The sequence below is a fragment of the Chiloscyllium plagiosum genome, chromosome 27, assembly GCF_004010195.1.
Source record: "Chiloscyllium plagiosum isolate BGI_BamShark_2017 chromosome 27, ASM401019v2, whole genome shotgun sequence".
In the NCBI taxonomy this organism is placed as follows: Eukaryota; Metazoa; Chordata; class Chondrichthyes; order Orectolobiformes; family Hemiscylliidae; genus Chiloscyllium; species Chiloscyllium plagiosum.
Window position 1 is genome coordinate 13960889 of NC_057736.1, and position 17758 is coordinate 13978646.

Sequence of the window (17758 nt, forward strand, 5' to 3'; positions counted from 1 at the left end):
CTTTTTACTGTACCTTGGAACATAATACTGTAATAAATCAAATGATTTTTTGTAAAGCCTAGTCTTATTTTAGGCCCATTTCTCCTTTGAGGGTAGGGGTTTGGCCTTGTGAATCTGATCTCCATATCCTCCTCCACTGCATCAGCTAGCCTTCTCTGATTCAAAGTGTGCAATTCTTTGGAGAAAGAAACTTTGGTCAGATATCTGTTTCTTTGAAATACGATCTGGATGAAGTTATTTCCTTCAGCCTTCATTGGGAAAGAGACATTCAACTATAACATAAGAAATAGAAGCCTCACTACCAGAATTCAAATTAGTCCAGATACTAGACAAGGGTGTTTTGATCAACAGAAGCTTAATAACAGTCTGAATATGGAGGAAAGCACCTAATTCAGTCTGGCTATTACAGCAGAAGTTACCATTTGAACAATAGTGCTGAGAAATGTATACTGGGAAATCCCATTGAGCAGTTCATAGGTCATTCATGTGTGATTCAATACCATAATGTCGTAAAGTGCCCAAAGTTGAAGAGGCAGGGTTTTTGAAATAACTCATGACAAAGAGAATTTTGAGGAAGAGCTTGAAGCTAATGATAAACCTGAACAAAATATATTTATCTCAAGGCATTTTAGTCCTATAATGAATGTGTTAGTTGCAGACCCTTAATTGAGTTGTATTAGATAAAGTGCTTGTATTTCAATAATATGTGGGACAGATGGTTTAAATGTTACCTTGATTCCCTAAGAAATGAGGATTGTCACAAGATTAAGGAATTTAAAAGCACTACTTGCTTTAGATTTGGTAAACCTTGATGTCACCAAAGAAAGTTGTAATTCCATGTCACATAACTGGAGTAAGCCATTTTATAATTGCTGTTGTAGTCTTGAGTAAGATACCTAAGCTGCTGATTCATTGTCATGATTTCTCAATTCAAGGTTGATGTCTTACGCAAGGCTCTGGGTTTCTGCCGTGGTCTTCATGTGACTGAACAACTGATTCTCAATTCTCTGCTCTTTAGGCATGGACAGGATATCCTAAAAGGTGCAGAATCCATACTGCAGCATTTGCTTCCTTTCTTTTTCTTCTCTCTCTGGTTAATAAGGTTTTGTGATTCAGCATAATACAGCTTTATAGACAAGTTGTTATAATTTTGAACGATTGGCTCCACCCAGTCATAAATATCAATACTGCTGTATTTCATGGTGAGTTTCAAAGAGACCTTCCAGCATTTTTTTTTGTCCTGCCTGGTATGTTGGTCGTTTGAGAAAGCATGACCAAGTGGGACAGATGGTTTTCAACTATCAGGATTTTATGTCTAGTTTGTCTAAAATTGTAGGTGTTTTCCTTGAATATTTGTGAAGGTGGCTTTGAAAAACTGAAATTAAAACTGAATAGACCACAAATTTCCTCAAACCTGCTCCACTATTCACTAAGATCTTGGCTAATCTGAATATTCCACATTCCCACCTATGCCCCAAAACATTTCACCCCTATTCTTATCAAGAATCCATCTACCTCTGCCTTAAAAAAAGATTCAAGGAATCTGTCTGCAGTACCTTTTCATGTAGAGAGTTCTGGAGTTGTCCTCCCATTGATTATGGAATGTGTGGCAGAGGCATTGCCTATGGAAGTTCTCTAGCACTCTTATTTGTTGCTGATGCACAGTCCAGATCTCACTGCAGTACCATATAGGAGGGACATGACAGCAACTGTTCTCCACACTGGGATGTTTGTTGACTTGTGAAGGTCTTTATTGTCAAATACTGACCACCAAAGTTTTGAGAAGTCTGAGTTGATGCTGATGATCCAGCATTTGGTGGCCTTTTAAGAGAGTTGGCTGCACAGGTCGTAAAGTGTCCACATGTTCCGGCTGTTTATTAAACATTCTATGAAAAAAAGGCTTAAACTTCATATGGAGCTTAATTAAGCAATTTTTGGAAAAACCATTGATCTTTCATTTATTCAGGAGGGCCCTGGTTTTAATGAAAACATAAAATTTGGAAGGACTCAGTTGATCTGGGAGTGTCTGTAGAGAAAGAAGCTGAATTAACCTTTTGGGTTGATGTATTTTCTGGAGTTTTTCTAGTGTTGTCAGTTTTTATTTTCAATTTTGAGCATCTGCAGTATTTTGCATTTGTTTGTGGTTGCAAAACCTGATGCTTCTCATTGGTGTTAGTCAGGTATTGTTGGTGTTCAATGATCAGGATACGAAAACAGCATTGTCTTAAAGTTAGAAGCAATTTGCTCACATTTCTTATTAACTAATACAGGCTGACAAAGATTAGTAATCTCGGTAAAAGTACTGAAGTAGACTGTGTTTTTTCCGTTATAAACCTTCCATTAGCACAAGATGGTTGTCATTGATCTGAAAAAATAGAACAAAGAAATACTTTCATCCTGCAATTTATTGATCTGCCTGTCTGATTTAAGTATTTCTACAAACATAGCTTAGAAGATTACTATGAACAAGAGTTTGAAAAAGTGGGTAAGGACATGATCTGGGTAACCAGCCAAGTATCTGACTGCAAGTTGTGATACGTTTGCTAATGGTGAGTACAATGCTGCATGTGAAAGCATGAGTTGCACAGTCATGCAGTTGAAAATTCTCTTAGTAGTAAAAAAGATCATTCTATGATTGATGAAATAGTGTATAAACATTGATTTGTTAATCACAAACTGACATAGTGGCTTGAAGTGGTTCATGCACAGATCTTGGAGGATGCAGTTCGGTGTTTATGAAATCCTACATTATCTTCTAATCTATAAACTGGTCTTGTACTGGAGAAGATACGTTAGTTTTAGTTTTTTCTGTATACTTGAATGCTTCACACAAGGCTGAAGAAGAAAAAAACGTGCAGTATATTGTCGGATCATCTAAGAATTCACTTCAGGAGATTTAATATGCTGTAGAAGAGAGAGTTCTGAGGAATGGAAAAGCCCGGCTAATAATTTCGATTACAATAGGCAATAATTACACATGGCAATCAACCTGTTAAGATTCAGTTGTGTTAAATGGAGATACCTAAAAATCCTGGACTTTGCACAGATTATAAAATCTGTGCCTTCAAATATTTGTGCTTTATGGTGATGGTCCTGAGGAACTAAATGTAGTAAATCAAACTCTGTGTAATAGTTGTCTGAAGGATGGTCATGTGCATGAGAGTAATCATATCCACAGAAGATTTACTCAGAATGGGTACTTGGGTGACTCGTTCAAAGGAATCTATTGGTTGGAAGAGTGGAAATGTAGCCAAGAAATGAGGTTTGGTGGGCTGACCGAATTAGGTGAAAGTCAGGTCAAAAGTAGTGATCATGAGTCTGAAAGAGACTATTGCGTCAGAAAATGAATCTAAAATGTCCCTCATGATTTTATAAACCTCTAAGTCACCCCTCAGCTCAGAGAAAATAGCCCCAGTCGATTCAGCCTCTCCCTATAGCTGAATCCCTTCAACCCTGGCAACATCCTTGTAAATCTTCACTGAACTCTTTCAAGTTTAGCAGCATCTTTCCTATCGCAGGATGATCTGAATTGAAAACACTGTTCCAAACGTGGCCTAAGCATTGTGTTGTATAGTCGCAACATGACCTCCCAACTCCTATACCCAATGTACTGATCAATAAAGACAAGTCTACCGAAAACTTTCTTCACTACTCTGTCTACATGCGACTCCACTTTCAAGAAACTGTGAACACTCCCTAGGGCCTTATCATTATAGAACAAAGAAAATTTACAGCCCAGCAACAGGCCCTTTGGCCCTCCAAGCCTGAGCTGATCCAAATGTACTGTCTAAACCTCTCGGTCAATTCCTAAGCATCTGTATCCCTCTACTCCCCACCTACTCATGCATTTATTCAGACACATCTTAAACGAATCTACCGTGCCTGCCTCTTCCACCTCTGCTGGCAACGCGTTCCAAACGCCCACCACCCTCTGTGTGAAGTACTTGCCGTGTGTATCCCCCTTAAACTTTCCACCCCTCACCTTGAAAGCGTGACCTCTCGTTATTGAATCCTTTACCCTTGGAAAAAGCTTGTCTCTATCCACCCCGTCTATACCCTTCATGATTTTATAAACCTCCATCAGGTCCCCCCCAATCTCCTTTTTTCTAATGAAAATAAACCTAATCTACTCAACCTCTCTTCATAGCTAGCACCTTCCATACCAGGCAACATCCTCGTAAACCTTCTCTGCACCTCTCCAAAGCATCCACATCCTTTTGGTAATGTGCCGACCAGGACTGTACAAAGTATTCTAAATGCGGCCGAACCAACTGTCTTGTACAATGTTAACATGACCTGCCGGTTCTTATACTCAATACCCCGTCCGATGAAGGCAAGCATACCATATGCCTTCTTGACTACTCTATCCACCTGTGCAGCAACCTTCAGGGTACAATGGACCTGCACTCCCAGATCTCTCTGCCCATCAACTTTTCCCAAGGCTCTTCCATTCATTGTATAATTCGCTCGAGAATTCGTCTTGCCTAAATGCATCACCTCACATTTGCCTGGATTGAAATCCATCTGCCACTTTTCCGCCCAACTCTCCAGTCTATCTATATCCTCCTGTATTCTCTGACAGTCCCTTATGCTTTCTGCCACTCCACCAATCTTATTGTCATCTGCAAACTTGCTGATCATACCAACAGTGCCCTCTTCCAGATCATTTATGTATATTACAAACAACAGTGGCTCCAGCACTGACCCCTGTGGAACACCACTGGTCACCTTTCTCCATTTCGCGAAACTCCCTTCAACTACTATTCTCTGTCTCCTGCTGCTCAACCAGTTCTTTATCCACCTAGCTCGAACACCCTGCACACCATATAACTTCACTCTCTTCATTAGTCTACCATAGTGAACCTTATCAAATGCCTTACTAAAGTCCATGTATATGACATCAACAGCCCTTCCTTCATCCATCAACTTGGTCACTTCCTCGAAGAACTCTATAAAGTTGGTAAGGCATGATTTCCCCCACACACAACCATGTTGCCTATCACTGATAAGCCCATTCTTTTCTAAATATAAATAGATCCTATCCCTCGGTATCTTCTCCAGCAACTTTCCCACCACCAACGCCAGGCTCACTGGTCTGTAATTACTCAGAATATCCCTACTACCCTTCTTGTACAGGGGGACAACATGAGCAACCCTCCAGTCCTCCGGCACCTCACCTGTATTTAAGGATGCCACAAAGATATCTGTCAGGGCCCCAGCTATTTCCTCTCTTGCCTCTCTCAGCAACCTGGGATAGATCCCATCCGGTCCTGGGGATTTGTCTACTTTAATAACCTCTAGCATACCCAACACATCTTCCCTACTTATGTCAACATGATCCAGACTAATCAAACTTCTATCTCTAATCTCAACATTCATCATGTTCTTCTCAGTGAACACAGATGCAAAGTAATCATTCAGAATCTCACCCATTCTCTCAGGTTCGACACACAACCTTTTCTTCATTATCCTTTAGTGGACCAATCCTTTCTCTAGTTACCAGCTTCTTATATAAGAATAAAATGCTTTGGGATTCTGCTCGCTAAAACTATTTCATGACCCCTTTTAACCCGCTTGATTACATGGATAAGTCCAGCCCTGATTTACCCTACTGAAATGTAGCACCTCACATTTATCTAAACTGCATCTGCCACTCCTCAGTCTACCTGACCAAGATCCCAACGTACTCTGAGATAGCCTCCTTTGTTGTCCACTACACCATCAATTTTGGTGTCATCTGAAAGTTTACTAACGATACCTTCTATATTCACATCCAAATCATTTATATGAATGACAAAAATTAGTGGACCCAGCACCAATCTTTGTGGCATACCATCTGTCACAGGCTTCCAAAAAGTATTCCTCCACACCACGTCTATCTCCTACCTTCTGGCCAATTTTGTATGCAAATAGTTAGTTTTCCCTGTATTCCATGTGATCTAACCCTGCTAACCAGTCTACTATGAGGAACCTTGTCAAATGCCTTACTGCAATCCGTACAGCCAATGTCTACTATGCTGCCTTCATCAATCTTCTTTGCCACTTCAAAAGACTCTATCAAATTAGGAAGACATTATTTCCCATACATAAAGCCATGTTCACTATCCCTAATCAGTCTTTGCCTTGCCAAATACATGTAAATCCTGTCCCTCAGAATCCCTTCCAACAATGTGCCCACCACTGATGTCAGATTCACCGGTCTATTAGTTCCCTGGCTTTTCCTCACTACCTTTCTTAAATAATGGCACCACGTTAGCCAACCTTTCTGGAATATATTTGAGTTACTTTGGCACATATTCAAAAGTGTAGGTCAATATCATGAAAACCATAGGCCTGGAGAATGACACTTTTCAGAATATTTCTGAGTAAATTCTAACATTTCTACTGTCTGATCTTTTGATTCAAGGTCCTTTCTTCCTATAGTTCTTTTGACATCCTTTACTTCTGGGTGACTTTGTCTCTTTTACCATTTGCCTTATCTTTTGAAATGTTATCACATTTCCATTGACCATTTATTTTATGATATTGTCATCTTGTAACAATGTTTCTGTAAGAGTCATTAAATCTGAACCATTCATCTTTATCTGTACCACTAGCTCATCTATCTTATCACAAGTATTTTGCACATTCAGATAACAATCCTTTTGCCCCATTACTGTTTCTGTGGACCTTACTCGCTAATGCCATTAAACTTTCTGTTCCTTCCAGTCCCACTCTGCTTGTCTTTACATCTCCATGGAGTTGTATATTACACTATATAAATGCAGCTTGCTGAGTTAAAGGTAGGTTTCACATTTTGATAAATTTCTGTTCACGGTCTGTTGCACGTTCACTCTTTCTCTGTTGCATCCTGTATTTATTGTGCCCTCTCTGGTGTTGTCAATGTGTTATTATCTGGAATATCTTGCCAGTGCCCTGATGAGTGTTTTGTATTTTTAGGTTTTCACTTCCTCCCAAAGGTATCAACAATAGTACCAGAGAGCTGCGTGCTGGTGTGTGTTGGTCTGATAGTGGGTGGTCTACTGAAGGCCGTTGGAGAAACCCCACCCATTTTGAAAGCGGATGTATTCTTTTTTTATCTCCTTCCACCCATCATTCTGGATGCCGGCTATTTCTTACCCACCAGGCCTTTCAGTGAGAACCTGGGAACTATCCTAAGCTTTGCCGTGCTTGGGACTCTGTGGAATGCTGCCTTTGTTGGGTTACTACTGTTCGCGGTGTGCCAGATCCAGGGCTCTGGACTGCAACACATCACCTTACTGCCTAATCTGCTGTTTGGCAGCATCATCTCTGCTGTGGATCCTGTGGCTGTACTAGCTGTATTTGAAGAGATTCACATCAATGAATTGTTGCACATCCTGGTATTCGGAGAGTCTCTGCTCAATGATGCAGTTACTGTGGTGAGTGTAGTAAGTTATGTCTGGAACTTAATTTCAACAAATTGCCTCATTACCTTCTCTTACTCCAGACTTCCTCTTTTCTTGTGCCCCAACCACTGCCCAACCCAACATTCTTCATGGTGCTCAAAGCATCCCTCCATCCTCATGGCACCCCAAGCATATCCTACTGTACCAGCACCACTTGTCCTGTAACCCCGAGCCCCAGAATCTGCCTAAGCAATTCCTGCATCAGGATGGATTTTTGTTTCTTATCATGTGACTGCACATCCAAATGTTAATTTTGCAGGTGCTCTATCATCTCCTTGAGGAATATGCCAGTGATCCAGAAATTGGCGCCAAGGAGATTATCCTAGGAATCCTGTCCTTCTTCGTGGTGGCTCTCGGAGGCATCTTTGTTGGAATTTTCTATGGGCTAATCGCTGCCTTCACCTCTCGCTTTACATCACGTATTCGTGTTATCGAGCCTCTCTTCGTTTTCCTCTACAGCTACATGGCGTATTTATGTTCGGAGATCTTCCATCTGTCAGGAATCATGGCGTAAGTGTCCTCAAACTTATTAAGCGGTCAGTGATGCTTTCCTGTGTGAGATACAAGCTGTTTGAATTTTGTGCATTGATTTGTGTGTAAGATTCCTTTGTCTAAAGTACTTAATGGTTTTTGATGGGAATGTGCACTTACTGCTGGTAGTCAGACTGTTGCAGCAGTGCAGGGATCAGTAAGCACACAATTCCTGTTGAAGGCAAGGCAGGCTGCTGTCTTTCATTTATTCTTGAGATGAAAGTATTTATTGCTTTTTTTGATTGTCCTTGAAAGGATTGTGCTGAGCCCCCTCTGCATCAATAGTGGGTTTTTTTTAAGAGGTCAAGGGTCAACCGCATCTGAAATTGAGAGATGGTGTATTTGGATGGATGCGAACAGGCTAATGTTTTGAATAATGTTTGACTGGGGGAATTGCATACTGCTTTGTGTGGGGGAGTTTCAGATTGCAAATGGACCAACCATCTGAAAAGTGGACTTGTGTGTGTTGGGGGAGCACTGACTGTTCCAAGTGAAATTGGCAGAGGGCACACTGTTCCAGGGAGGTGGATGATAACGTTTGAAGGGGCTGGGGGGGGGGGGGGTGTCACTCTTGAGAGAAGAAGGACAGATGGAACTAATGCACAGCTGGATGTGTGTGTTTGAAGGCAGGTGGGTAGAACTTTGAGGGTTGAGAGACTGGCAGTTCTGACGTTGGTTGGTTCTGGAAGATTAGAAAGACAGAATGTTCCTCCAGATACACAAGATAAATTCTTTTTTTTTGCTGTTGGCGTTAGGTTTCTTGCTGTTTCCTGTCACATGGTTGGGAGCAACTGTTTGAGGAGGGCAGCATGTACACAATCAGAGTTTTTGTAATTAAATTGTATGTTGGTTTATGTTTTTTCAGGCTCATTTCCTGTGGAGTGATCATGCGTCCTTATGTGGAGGCAAACATCTCTCATAAGTCTCACACCACTATTAAGTATTTCCTAAAGATGTGGAGCAGCGTGAGTGAAACACTCATCTTTATCTTCTTGGGTGTTTCCACACTTGCTGGTCAGCATGAGTGGAATTGGATCTTCATAAGCTGCACAGTGATGTTCTGCTTGATTGGTCGAGTCCTAGGTAAGACCTAAAAGGTACTGCACATTTAGGTGACAGTGCATGGCTATCTAGTGGTACAGTTGGTGCAGCCTCGCCTCTGATTGACTCCATTGCTTTCTCTCCCCCACACCCTGGTGCTTCTAATTGAGGTCTTTGGCTTGCTTGCTTGCTTTCCATGACAACCCAATCAAACACACATTGATCATAATAATTGACTGTCGTAATAGAAGAATTCACATTTAAATCAGAAGCGTGAGCTATTAGGGTTAATTTATTATTGGTCACCACAGAGTTTACCTGAGGTGCTGAACCTGACATGTGGGGGAAGCGTTGAAGGGATTGTAGAGGGAGAATTGATGTTTCCATATTTGAACCCTGATGCTATGAGCACAAAGAAGTGGAATTCATGAAAAGAAGCAATCAATTCAAGAAACGATCATTCATTTGCAAGAAAATAAAATGTGACAATTGTATCTGATCTGAGAAATTGAGTTCAGGAAGCGAGATTGTTGTAACATTGTTCCAAGGACTGGCAGATCCTGTTATACCTTGGCCTTGCAGCAACTGTTGATAACGAACCCAGTCTCTTTACTATTGGACATTATAATCACTAAATTAGAGAAGAAGTAATTCAGCAATAAAATATTTTTGTTGTCTTTTACAAAGGTACCTAAGCCATAGCATCATCTACTGCCAACACATTCCCCCCACCACCCACCACCCTCTCATGTGCATGCCTCCTCTCCAGATTATGAAAATACGTATCTTAGCTTCAAATCCACAAAGTATTGGTTGAGGTAAAAGTGCCACAACTGAACCAGCTGGCAACATTGTCTGCCATCTTTGGGATTGCTTTTAAAACCAATGGTGGAATTTTGAACTAAGATTCTGTGCCTGTAAATCTGTTGTTTTCTTTCAGGTGTCCTGGGTCTCACTTTAATACTTAACAGATTTCGCATTGTGAAACTCACCCCCAAGGACCAGTTTATAATTTCTTATGGGGGACTGCGAGGAGCCATCGCCTTTTCACTTGGATATCTGCTGCGTGACTCTTTCCCTCGAACTTTGTTCCTCACTGCCATTATCACAGTTATATTCTTCACTGTCTTTGTTCAGGTTTGTTTATTTGCGAATTTGTGTGTAGCTTATACGTTTACATGTTTACACTATGACCGGTATGTTCTCTTGCTGCATGCTTGAATGTGTATGTGGCATCTGTGCACATGGTGGAGCATGTTGCCATTTCTCCGTGCATGTTGAAGTGTGCACATTCTGAGGTTTAGACATTTTGTGTTTAAAGGCTGGGACTTGCACATTTGCGCACACTGGGCCATGTCTGTTTCATTGTATGCATGTTGTGGATTGGTGGACCAAGAGCAATTCAGTATTTGTTGCTCTTTCTCTGTTCTGGAGATTTCAGCTGATGAACAACAATTTGTGTAGTAAAACACCTTAAGGCACATTGCTGGAGCAGTTACTGAGCCACGAGTACATCTGGCCAAACATTTGGCTGAATAGTTTGAGCACAAAGTAAACAAATAGGCACAATAATTTAGAGAGCTTTAAGGAAGACTTTTCAAAGCTTGGGACTGAGGAAAACAAGGGCATTGGTAGTGAAATGAAAATGCAGGAAGGCAGAATGAAACTGCATAGACCTTGAAGAGTTGTAGTGCAGGAGGATTTATAGAGTCATATAACACGGAAACAGGCTCTTCGGTCTAAGTGAAGTAAAAGTCCATACCGACCATAATCCCAAACTAAACTAGTCCATCCATCTGCACTTGGCCCATTATCCCTCACATGTACTTATCCAAATGTTTTTGAACATGGTACATAGACCTACATCCACCACTTCCTCTGGAAGTTCATTCCACACATGAATCACTCTTTTATGTTAAAAAAAAAATGCCCCTCATGTCTTTTTAAAATCTTTTTCTCCTCACCTTAAAATTATGCCCCTTAGTATTGAAATTCCCCACCACAGGGAAAGAGACCTGTCATTCACTTTATCTATACCCTTCATGATTTTATGAACCTCATCCCACCCTTCAATCTCCTATGCTCCAGTGAAGGAGGCTATCCAGCCTCTCCTTATAACTCAAACCCACTATTCTTGGCAACATTCTGGTAAATCTTTTCTGAATCCTCGCCAGCTTAATAATATCCTCCTTTAGCAGGGCAACAGAACTGGACTCCGTATTTCAGAAAAGGCCTCACCAATGTCCTCTGCAACCTCAACATGACATTCCAAGTCCTATACTCAAAGGTCTGAGCGATGAAGGCCAGCCTGCTAACTTCCTTCTTAACCACCCTGTCTACCTGTGATGCAAACTTCAAAGAATTAGATACCTGAACCCCTAGATCTCTCTGTTGTACAACATTACCCATGGAGAAAGTGAGGTCTGCAGATGCTGGAGATCAGAGCTGAAAAATGTGTTGCTGGAAAAGCGCAGCAGGTCAGGCAGCATCCAAGGAGCATGGCCCTAATTTTAATTGTATGAGTCCTGCCCTTGATTGTTTTACAAAATGTAATATCTCTCATTTATCCAAATTTAAACTCTATCTGCCACTTCTCAGCCCATTGACCCAATTGATCAAGATCTTTGTAATCTTGGATAAGCTTCTTCACTGTCCATTGCACCACCAATTTTGGTGTTGTCCGAAATCTTACTGACCATACCTTCTAAACTCTCATCTAAAAATTCATTATTTAAATGACAAAAGGAGGGTAAAGAGATGAGATACAGCCAACACTTGGAGGAATTTGAATCTGGGTGAGAATTTTAAAACTGATATGTTGTCAAAACACAATTGCAAGTATGAGAGATGGATGAGGGGGATTTGAGAGAGCTTATAATGCTGCAGTATTTTGGAAGAGCTAAAATCTACTGTAGGCTGTGTATGCATGTCACGGAGAAGGCCAGAGATGGAGCAATGGAGAGGGTTAGTGATGGGCAAGAGGAAGGGTCTGGCAATGGGCCAGCAAGCATGAATATCTGTGATGATTCGTTCTGGTACAGTTTTGGAGAAGTTCCCTTTTTTATCTGATCTGAGAAATTGAGTACAAGAAGTGAGATTATTGTGACATTGTTCACAGACTGGCAGATACTGTTATACCTTAGCCTTGCAGCGACCATTGATCATGCAAGTTTTTTTTTAATGCAAGCTTTATGAGTATACATAATAATCTTAATGTCCTGTAATCTGTAAATTGGAGATCAGCTAGTCATCCAATTTTGGAGCCTTGGGAGTTGAATTTGACATGTTGCACATCCCCAGTTTTCATGATTGGATCATTGTCAGCTGTACCTTCAGCTGCCTAGGTCTAAAGCTCTGGAATTTCCTCCTAAAGTCTCTCTTACTTTGTATACTTTTTTTTTTAAGATGCTCCTGAAAATCTTCCTCTTGCACTAATGTTTGAGTTGATATTTAAGTAAATTGCAACTGTAAAATATTTTGGGATTTTTCAGTATTAAAGGTCTTCAGTAAATGATAGTAATTGCAAATTAAAGCACCAGTTGTAGTTTAAAATGCCAACAGAAAATTAGCAAGAATGAATGATTTGGAGATGCCAGTGTTGGACTGGGGTGTACAAAGTTAAAAATCACACAACAGGTTATAGTCCAACAGGTTTAATTGGAAGCACACTAGCTTTTGGAGCGATGCTCCTTCATCAGGTGACAGTGGAGGGCTCGATCGTAACACACAGAATTTATAGCAAAAATTTACAGTGTGATGTAACTGAAATTATACATTGAAAAATTGATTGTCTGTTAAGCCTTTCATCTGTTAAAATACAGTGATAGTTTCACTTCTTTCATGTGTAAATCACAAAACCTTTTTTTAAGTTGCATTCTCAGGTTAGCTGTTAACAATGCTGATAGCGAGACACCATGTTGAAGGTGTTGGCCCCCTGCGTTCTCTGTCTATGCCATGATGTTTAAATTGATTCTAATCTAAAAAGTGAGATAACGGAGTTTTACATGTGCGTGTGTGTAGTGAGTGCAGAGTGTCTTAAGTCTGTGAGGGGGTGCATGGGGGAGTGTGTGTGTCCATAAGGGTATGTGTGGATGTCTGTGTGTACCTGTGTCCGTGTGTATGTGAGAATGTCTGTGTGTTGGAATATTTGTGTGTGTGTAGTGCAATGGTGATCACCTGTAATGTGACATGAACCCAAGATCCCGGTTGAGACCCTCCCTATGGGTACCGAACTTAGCTATCAGCCTCTGCTCGGCCACTTTTCTCTGCTGCCTGTCCCGAAGTCCACCTTGAAGGATGGTCACCTGAAGGTCCAAGGCTGAATGTCCTGGACCACTGAACTGTAAAATATTTTGGGGTTTTTCGGTATTAAAGGTCTTCATTAAATGGTAGTAGTTGTAAATGAAAGCACCAGTTGTAGTTTAAAATGCCAACAGAAAATTAGCAAGAATGAATGAATGTAAACTCTTGGTTCCTGTGGAGCTTTGGTTGATGGTAGGTAGAAGTTATTTCTACACAATGCTGATTAAATCTGTCTGTTTGGTAGGGAATGACTATTCGACCATTGGTGGAATTGCTCGCTGTGAAGAAGAAGCAAGATTCCAAACGTTCCATCAACGAGGAAATCCACACACAGGTATAGAGTGCTACCATTGCAGCACTCTGGATTCAGTGTTGGGTCATTTTGAATGTCTGCTGTTCTGTGCCTCCACCCTGTCCTGTGTCATCTTATAGAGATGTAATATATAGTGGGTGATCCCATGATATAGATGTGTGTAAGGCAGTACATATACCGTGATGCAAAGGGACATTGATAGATTGCCAGTTTGCAAAACTAAAGTGATTGGATGTACCTGTGTCCATGTGTAAGGTCAGATCCATATAGAGCTTAAACATATTTTCTAAATGGTGGAACACTAGGAATAGTGGAGATGCAGAAAGATTTCTGTGCCCAAGTGCAGACATTACTAAGATAATGATTTCAGGATTGCTACTTGAGCCACAAGTGAATTAAGATAGGATAGTTAAGATGAAAGTGTCAAATGTATGGCTCAAACTGGTGTGGAAGAAATTGATTTTGATTCACTAGTCCTCGGAAAGAAGGAGCTGTGTCTTCACCTGGAACCATTGCCCTGGCATTTGAATAGCCAGGGCAGTGGAGAGGATTTAAAACTAAATTTTGGGGCCATGAAGGAATATATACTGGAATAAAGAGAAAGTGCAAAGTGTTGAGCAGGATAGCAACATGGAAATTAATAACCAGAATGTAGCAGAAATGACAGAGCTTATGCGCTATTGAACACAGATAAAATCAACATTCGTAAAAAAAATATAGAATGACATGCTCTCTATTTGAGCCCATGCAAAGCAAAACAGATGACAAAAATAAACATAAATATGTAAGTCTCAAAAACTATTTCATAGATGTGATTGCAAGGTGACCAGACTAGGAACATAATATTCATGGGTGTTAGCAAATTTTGAGAAGATTTGTAGCTGAGGTTGAGGTTCTGGATGTAGGTTTGCTCGCTGAGTTGGAAGGTTCGTTTTCAGACATTTCACCATACCAAGTAACATCTTCAGTGGGCCTCCGGGCGAAGCACTGGTGAAATGGCCCACGTTTTATTTGTGTTTAGGTTTCCTTGGATTGGTGGTGTCAGTTACTGGTGTGGTGTCATTTCTCAGGAAATGGTAATTGGGTGGTAAAAGGACACCACTTGGACTGGAACAACACATCCATCTGAGGACAAGCTAAACAGAGACATCCGTGAATACTCCTAGAAGCATGGCATTCCAAGCAGGACTCTTATCAACAAATGCATTGACTTGGATCCCGTTCCCACCACCCGGCAAAGAAAAAGAACAGGAAATGATATCACCAACCCAAGGAAACCGAAACACATAAATAAAAAGCGGGCCATACTACCAGTGCTTCATCCAGAGGCTCACTGATGATGTAACCTGGTATGGTGACAAAACATCTGAAAATTAACCTTCCAGCTCAGCGAGCAAAGCTACATCCATTCATAGGTATCTGACTTTTCAGCAGGACAGGAACTTAAGAAAATGTGGTATGGTAGACCTGTAATTTAAGGATGATTTTCACACAGAAGTAAGGGAAGACTTTTTTTCAGATCAAGATGTGTAATGAGTTTGAGTAGAGATAATAAACAACAAAGGTAACCAGCTCCCTGATAACAAATTGTTGGATACCTAATGCACCTAGAAATATTGAGAACTTACAAGAAGGTTACTGCAATAATTAATTATGATTTTAAGCTTCATATTGATGGGAAGAACCAGATTGGCAAAGGTAGCCTGAAACATGAGTTTGGAATATATTTCAGACACTTAAAGCTGTGTATTCCACTGTCAACCAGAGAACAGATTATTTTAGACCTGGTGCTGTCATGAGACAGGATTAACTCTTTACCTCATAGTAAAGCAGCCTTGAGGGAAAGTGATCACAGCATTTAATGGATGGGTTTAAGATTAACATCTTATAGGCAAGTACAAGGATATGAGGACAGAGTTGCCTGAAGTGAATTCCGAAAAATGGTTGAAGGTCATTAAATAGTTGCGGTTGTTTAGAATTCATAGAATCCCTAATGTGGAAACAGGCCCTTTGGGCCAACAGGTCCACAGTGACCCTCCAAAGAGTATCCCACCCAAGCCCATTTCCTTACACTATTAGTGTACATTTAACCCTGACTAATGCGCCTAACCTCCACATCCCTGAACACTGTGGGCAATTTAGCATGGCCAGTTGACCTAACCTGCACATCTTTGGATTGTGGGAGGAAAACTGAGCACCTAGAGCAAACCCACACAGACACGGGAATAATGTGCAAACTCCACACAGTCGCACGAGGTTGAAATCAAACCTAGGTCCCTGGCACTCTGAGGCAGCAGTGCTAACCACTGAGCTGCCTTGCCCCCCCCATTTAAGGTGATACTTCAAATTCTTTCTCTGAATGAGTTATATTCTTGAAGAAAGACTCTTATGAGAAGCATGTACCAACCATCTGTGAAAAACTAATGAAGTTAAGAGTAGTATCTAACTAAAATTTTTTAAAATGCAACACTACAAAGATTCATATAGAATTGAACAGATTCTAGAAACTGGCAAAGAATAAATAAATAAATAATGTGTGGGTTATGGTTCACCTATTTGTAACAAGCCGAACTGATTTTGTGGAAAAAGTGCAACACTTTTAAGAGATGAGTTTGCAAGAGATGAGTCCTATACTGAAAGTTACCTAGGAACAGTCTCTGAAGAAAAGTTTTTATTTCAATGCACACCTTGTTGAAGGAAAATACTTCAAAGAAGCTGGCAGAGAAAGATATCTCTCCTGATAAAGAAGAAAATTTGCAACAAGATGTGCTGCGCAGATTTTTATCAGTAATGTATCTCCTGGGAATCTGAGAAAGTTTCAGGAATTATATCTTTAACTTTTTTTTAAGCTTTAAAATCTGAACAATTACTTCCATTCAAAGTGCTGAGTCTTTATAGTTTGCAGGTGCACGCAGAGCACTCGAATTGAAACATTTTATATCGACAGGCCAAGCAGCAGTTTTTACCAAGACAGCTTTTTTTAAAATTAGCCTGTCAATTTAAACCAGATACTGAGATACTAAAAACCTATTAAATTTAAGACTGATGGTTTTGACAACAGACAATCTTGTTTTATTCAGCAACAGACTGAATTTGTTCATTGTTAGAGTTAGATAAATAAGTTGTTGTGGATTGTAAAATGAATGTCAGGGATTTCTTTTACTTAACACTAGAAGTTGCTGGGAAAGAAAAACAGATTACGCCCCTTCTTAAATTCCTTTTAACAAATTATAGGGCAAGGCACTCCCCCTCGGATGATTCACTTTTAGTTCTCAGACGGGGAGGTCAACATCCACTTTATAACATTAGCACTTCTGCTTGTCAGTGACAGGGACCCAGGTTCGATTCCAGTCTTGAGTGACTGTGTTGAGTTTGCACGTCTTCCCCATGTATGCATGGGTTTCTGCTGGGTATAGTGTCCAGGGACATGCAGGTTAGGTGGATTAGCCATGGTAAATGGCAGGTTACAAGGATTGGGGAGGGGGGCGGGGTTCTGTGTCTGGGTGGGATGCTGTTTGGAGCATCGGTGTGGAATTGATGGGCCAAATGGCCTCTTTCTGCACTGTAGAGACTCTGACTTAAAATTGCAGAAAGAAAAATTGGTTATGTCATATTAAAGCATGTTGAACAATATCAACATAGGAAGATTTGATGGAGTAAGCATAGCAGGAGTGAGGAATAATGAAGGATGATAGAGACAGTGAGAGTGAGATAAAAGAGATGACAGTCTTATAAAGTTGAACTCATAAATTTTATATAAACGTGTCTAGCTTTTTGAGTTTTAAATTTCTCTATTAAAAACTAAGGGATTGTAGTTTTCATTCACCAAAAGATCCTTGTACAGTACCTTCCAAACCCATGACCATTACTATCTGGAAGGTCAGGGCAGCAGATACGTAGGAACGCCACCACCTGAAAGACTGGGACAGTTAGACACTAATCTTGTACTTAGAGGAAGGACAAGGGTAGAGTCAACGGACTGCTTATGGAATATCAAAAAATCTATAGAGATAAACTCTGGTGTATAAACTTAACCAGGCGTAGTGTGGATATAAGGGATTGGTGTGAATAAAACAGCATCCTTGTCATTTAATCTCTGTAAAGCAAGCTCAGGTGAATAGTGAGATTCAGTGGATGATCAAAA

The 17758-nt window shown here is 40.5% G+C and overlaps 1 protein-coding gene across 1 annotated transcript in view; it reads left to right on the forward strand.

Moving 5' to 3' along the window:
• slc9a1a (solute carrier family 9 member A1a) overlaps positions 1-17758 on the forward strand; it is a 59338-nt gene that overhangs the window by 15023 nt on the left and 26557 nt on the right. The window contains exons 2-6 of the mRNA XM_043717460.1: positions 6940-7400; positions 7687-7937; positions 8824-9041; positions 9940-10136; positions 13546-13635. Of these exons, the coding sequence (XP_043573395.1) occupies positions 6940-7400; positions 7687-7937; positions 8824-9041; positions 9940-10136; positions 13546-13635 (1217 nt within the window). The remainder of the gene's footprint in view (positions 1-6939; positions 7401-7686; positions 7938-8823; positions 9042-9939; positions 10137-13545; positions 13636-17758) is intronic.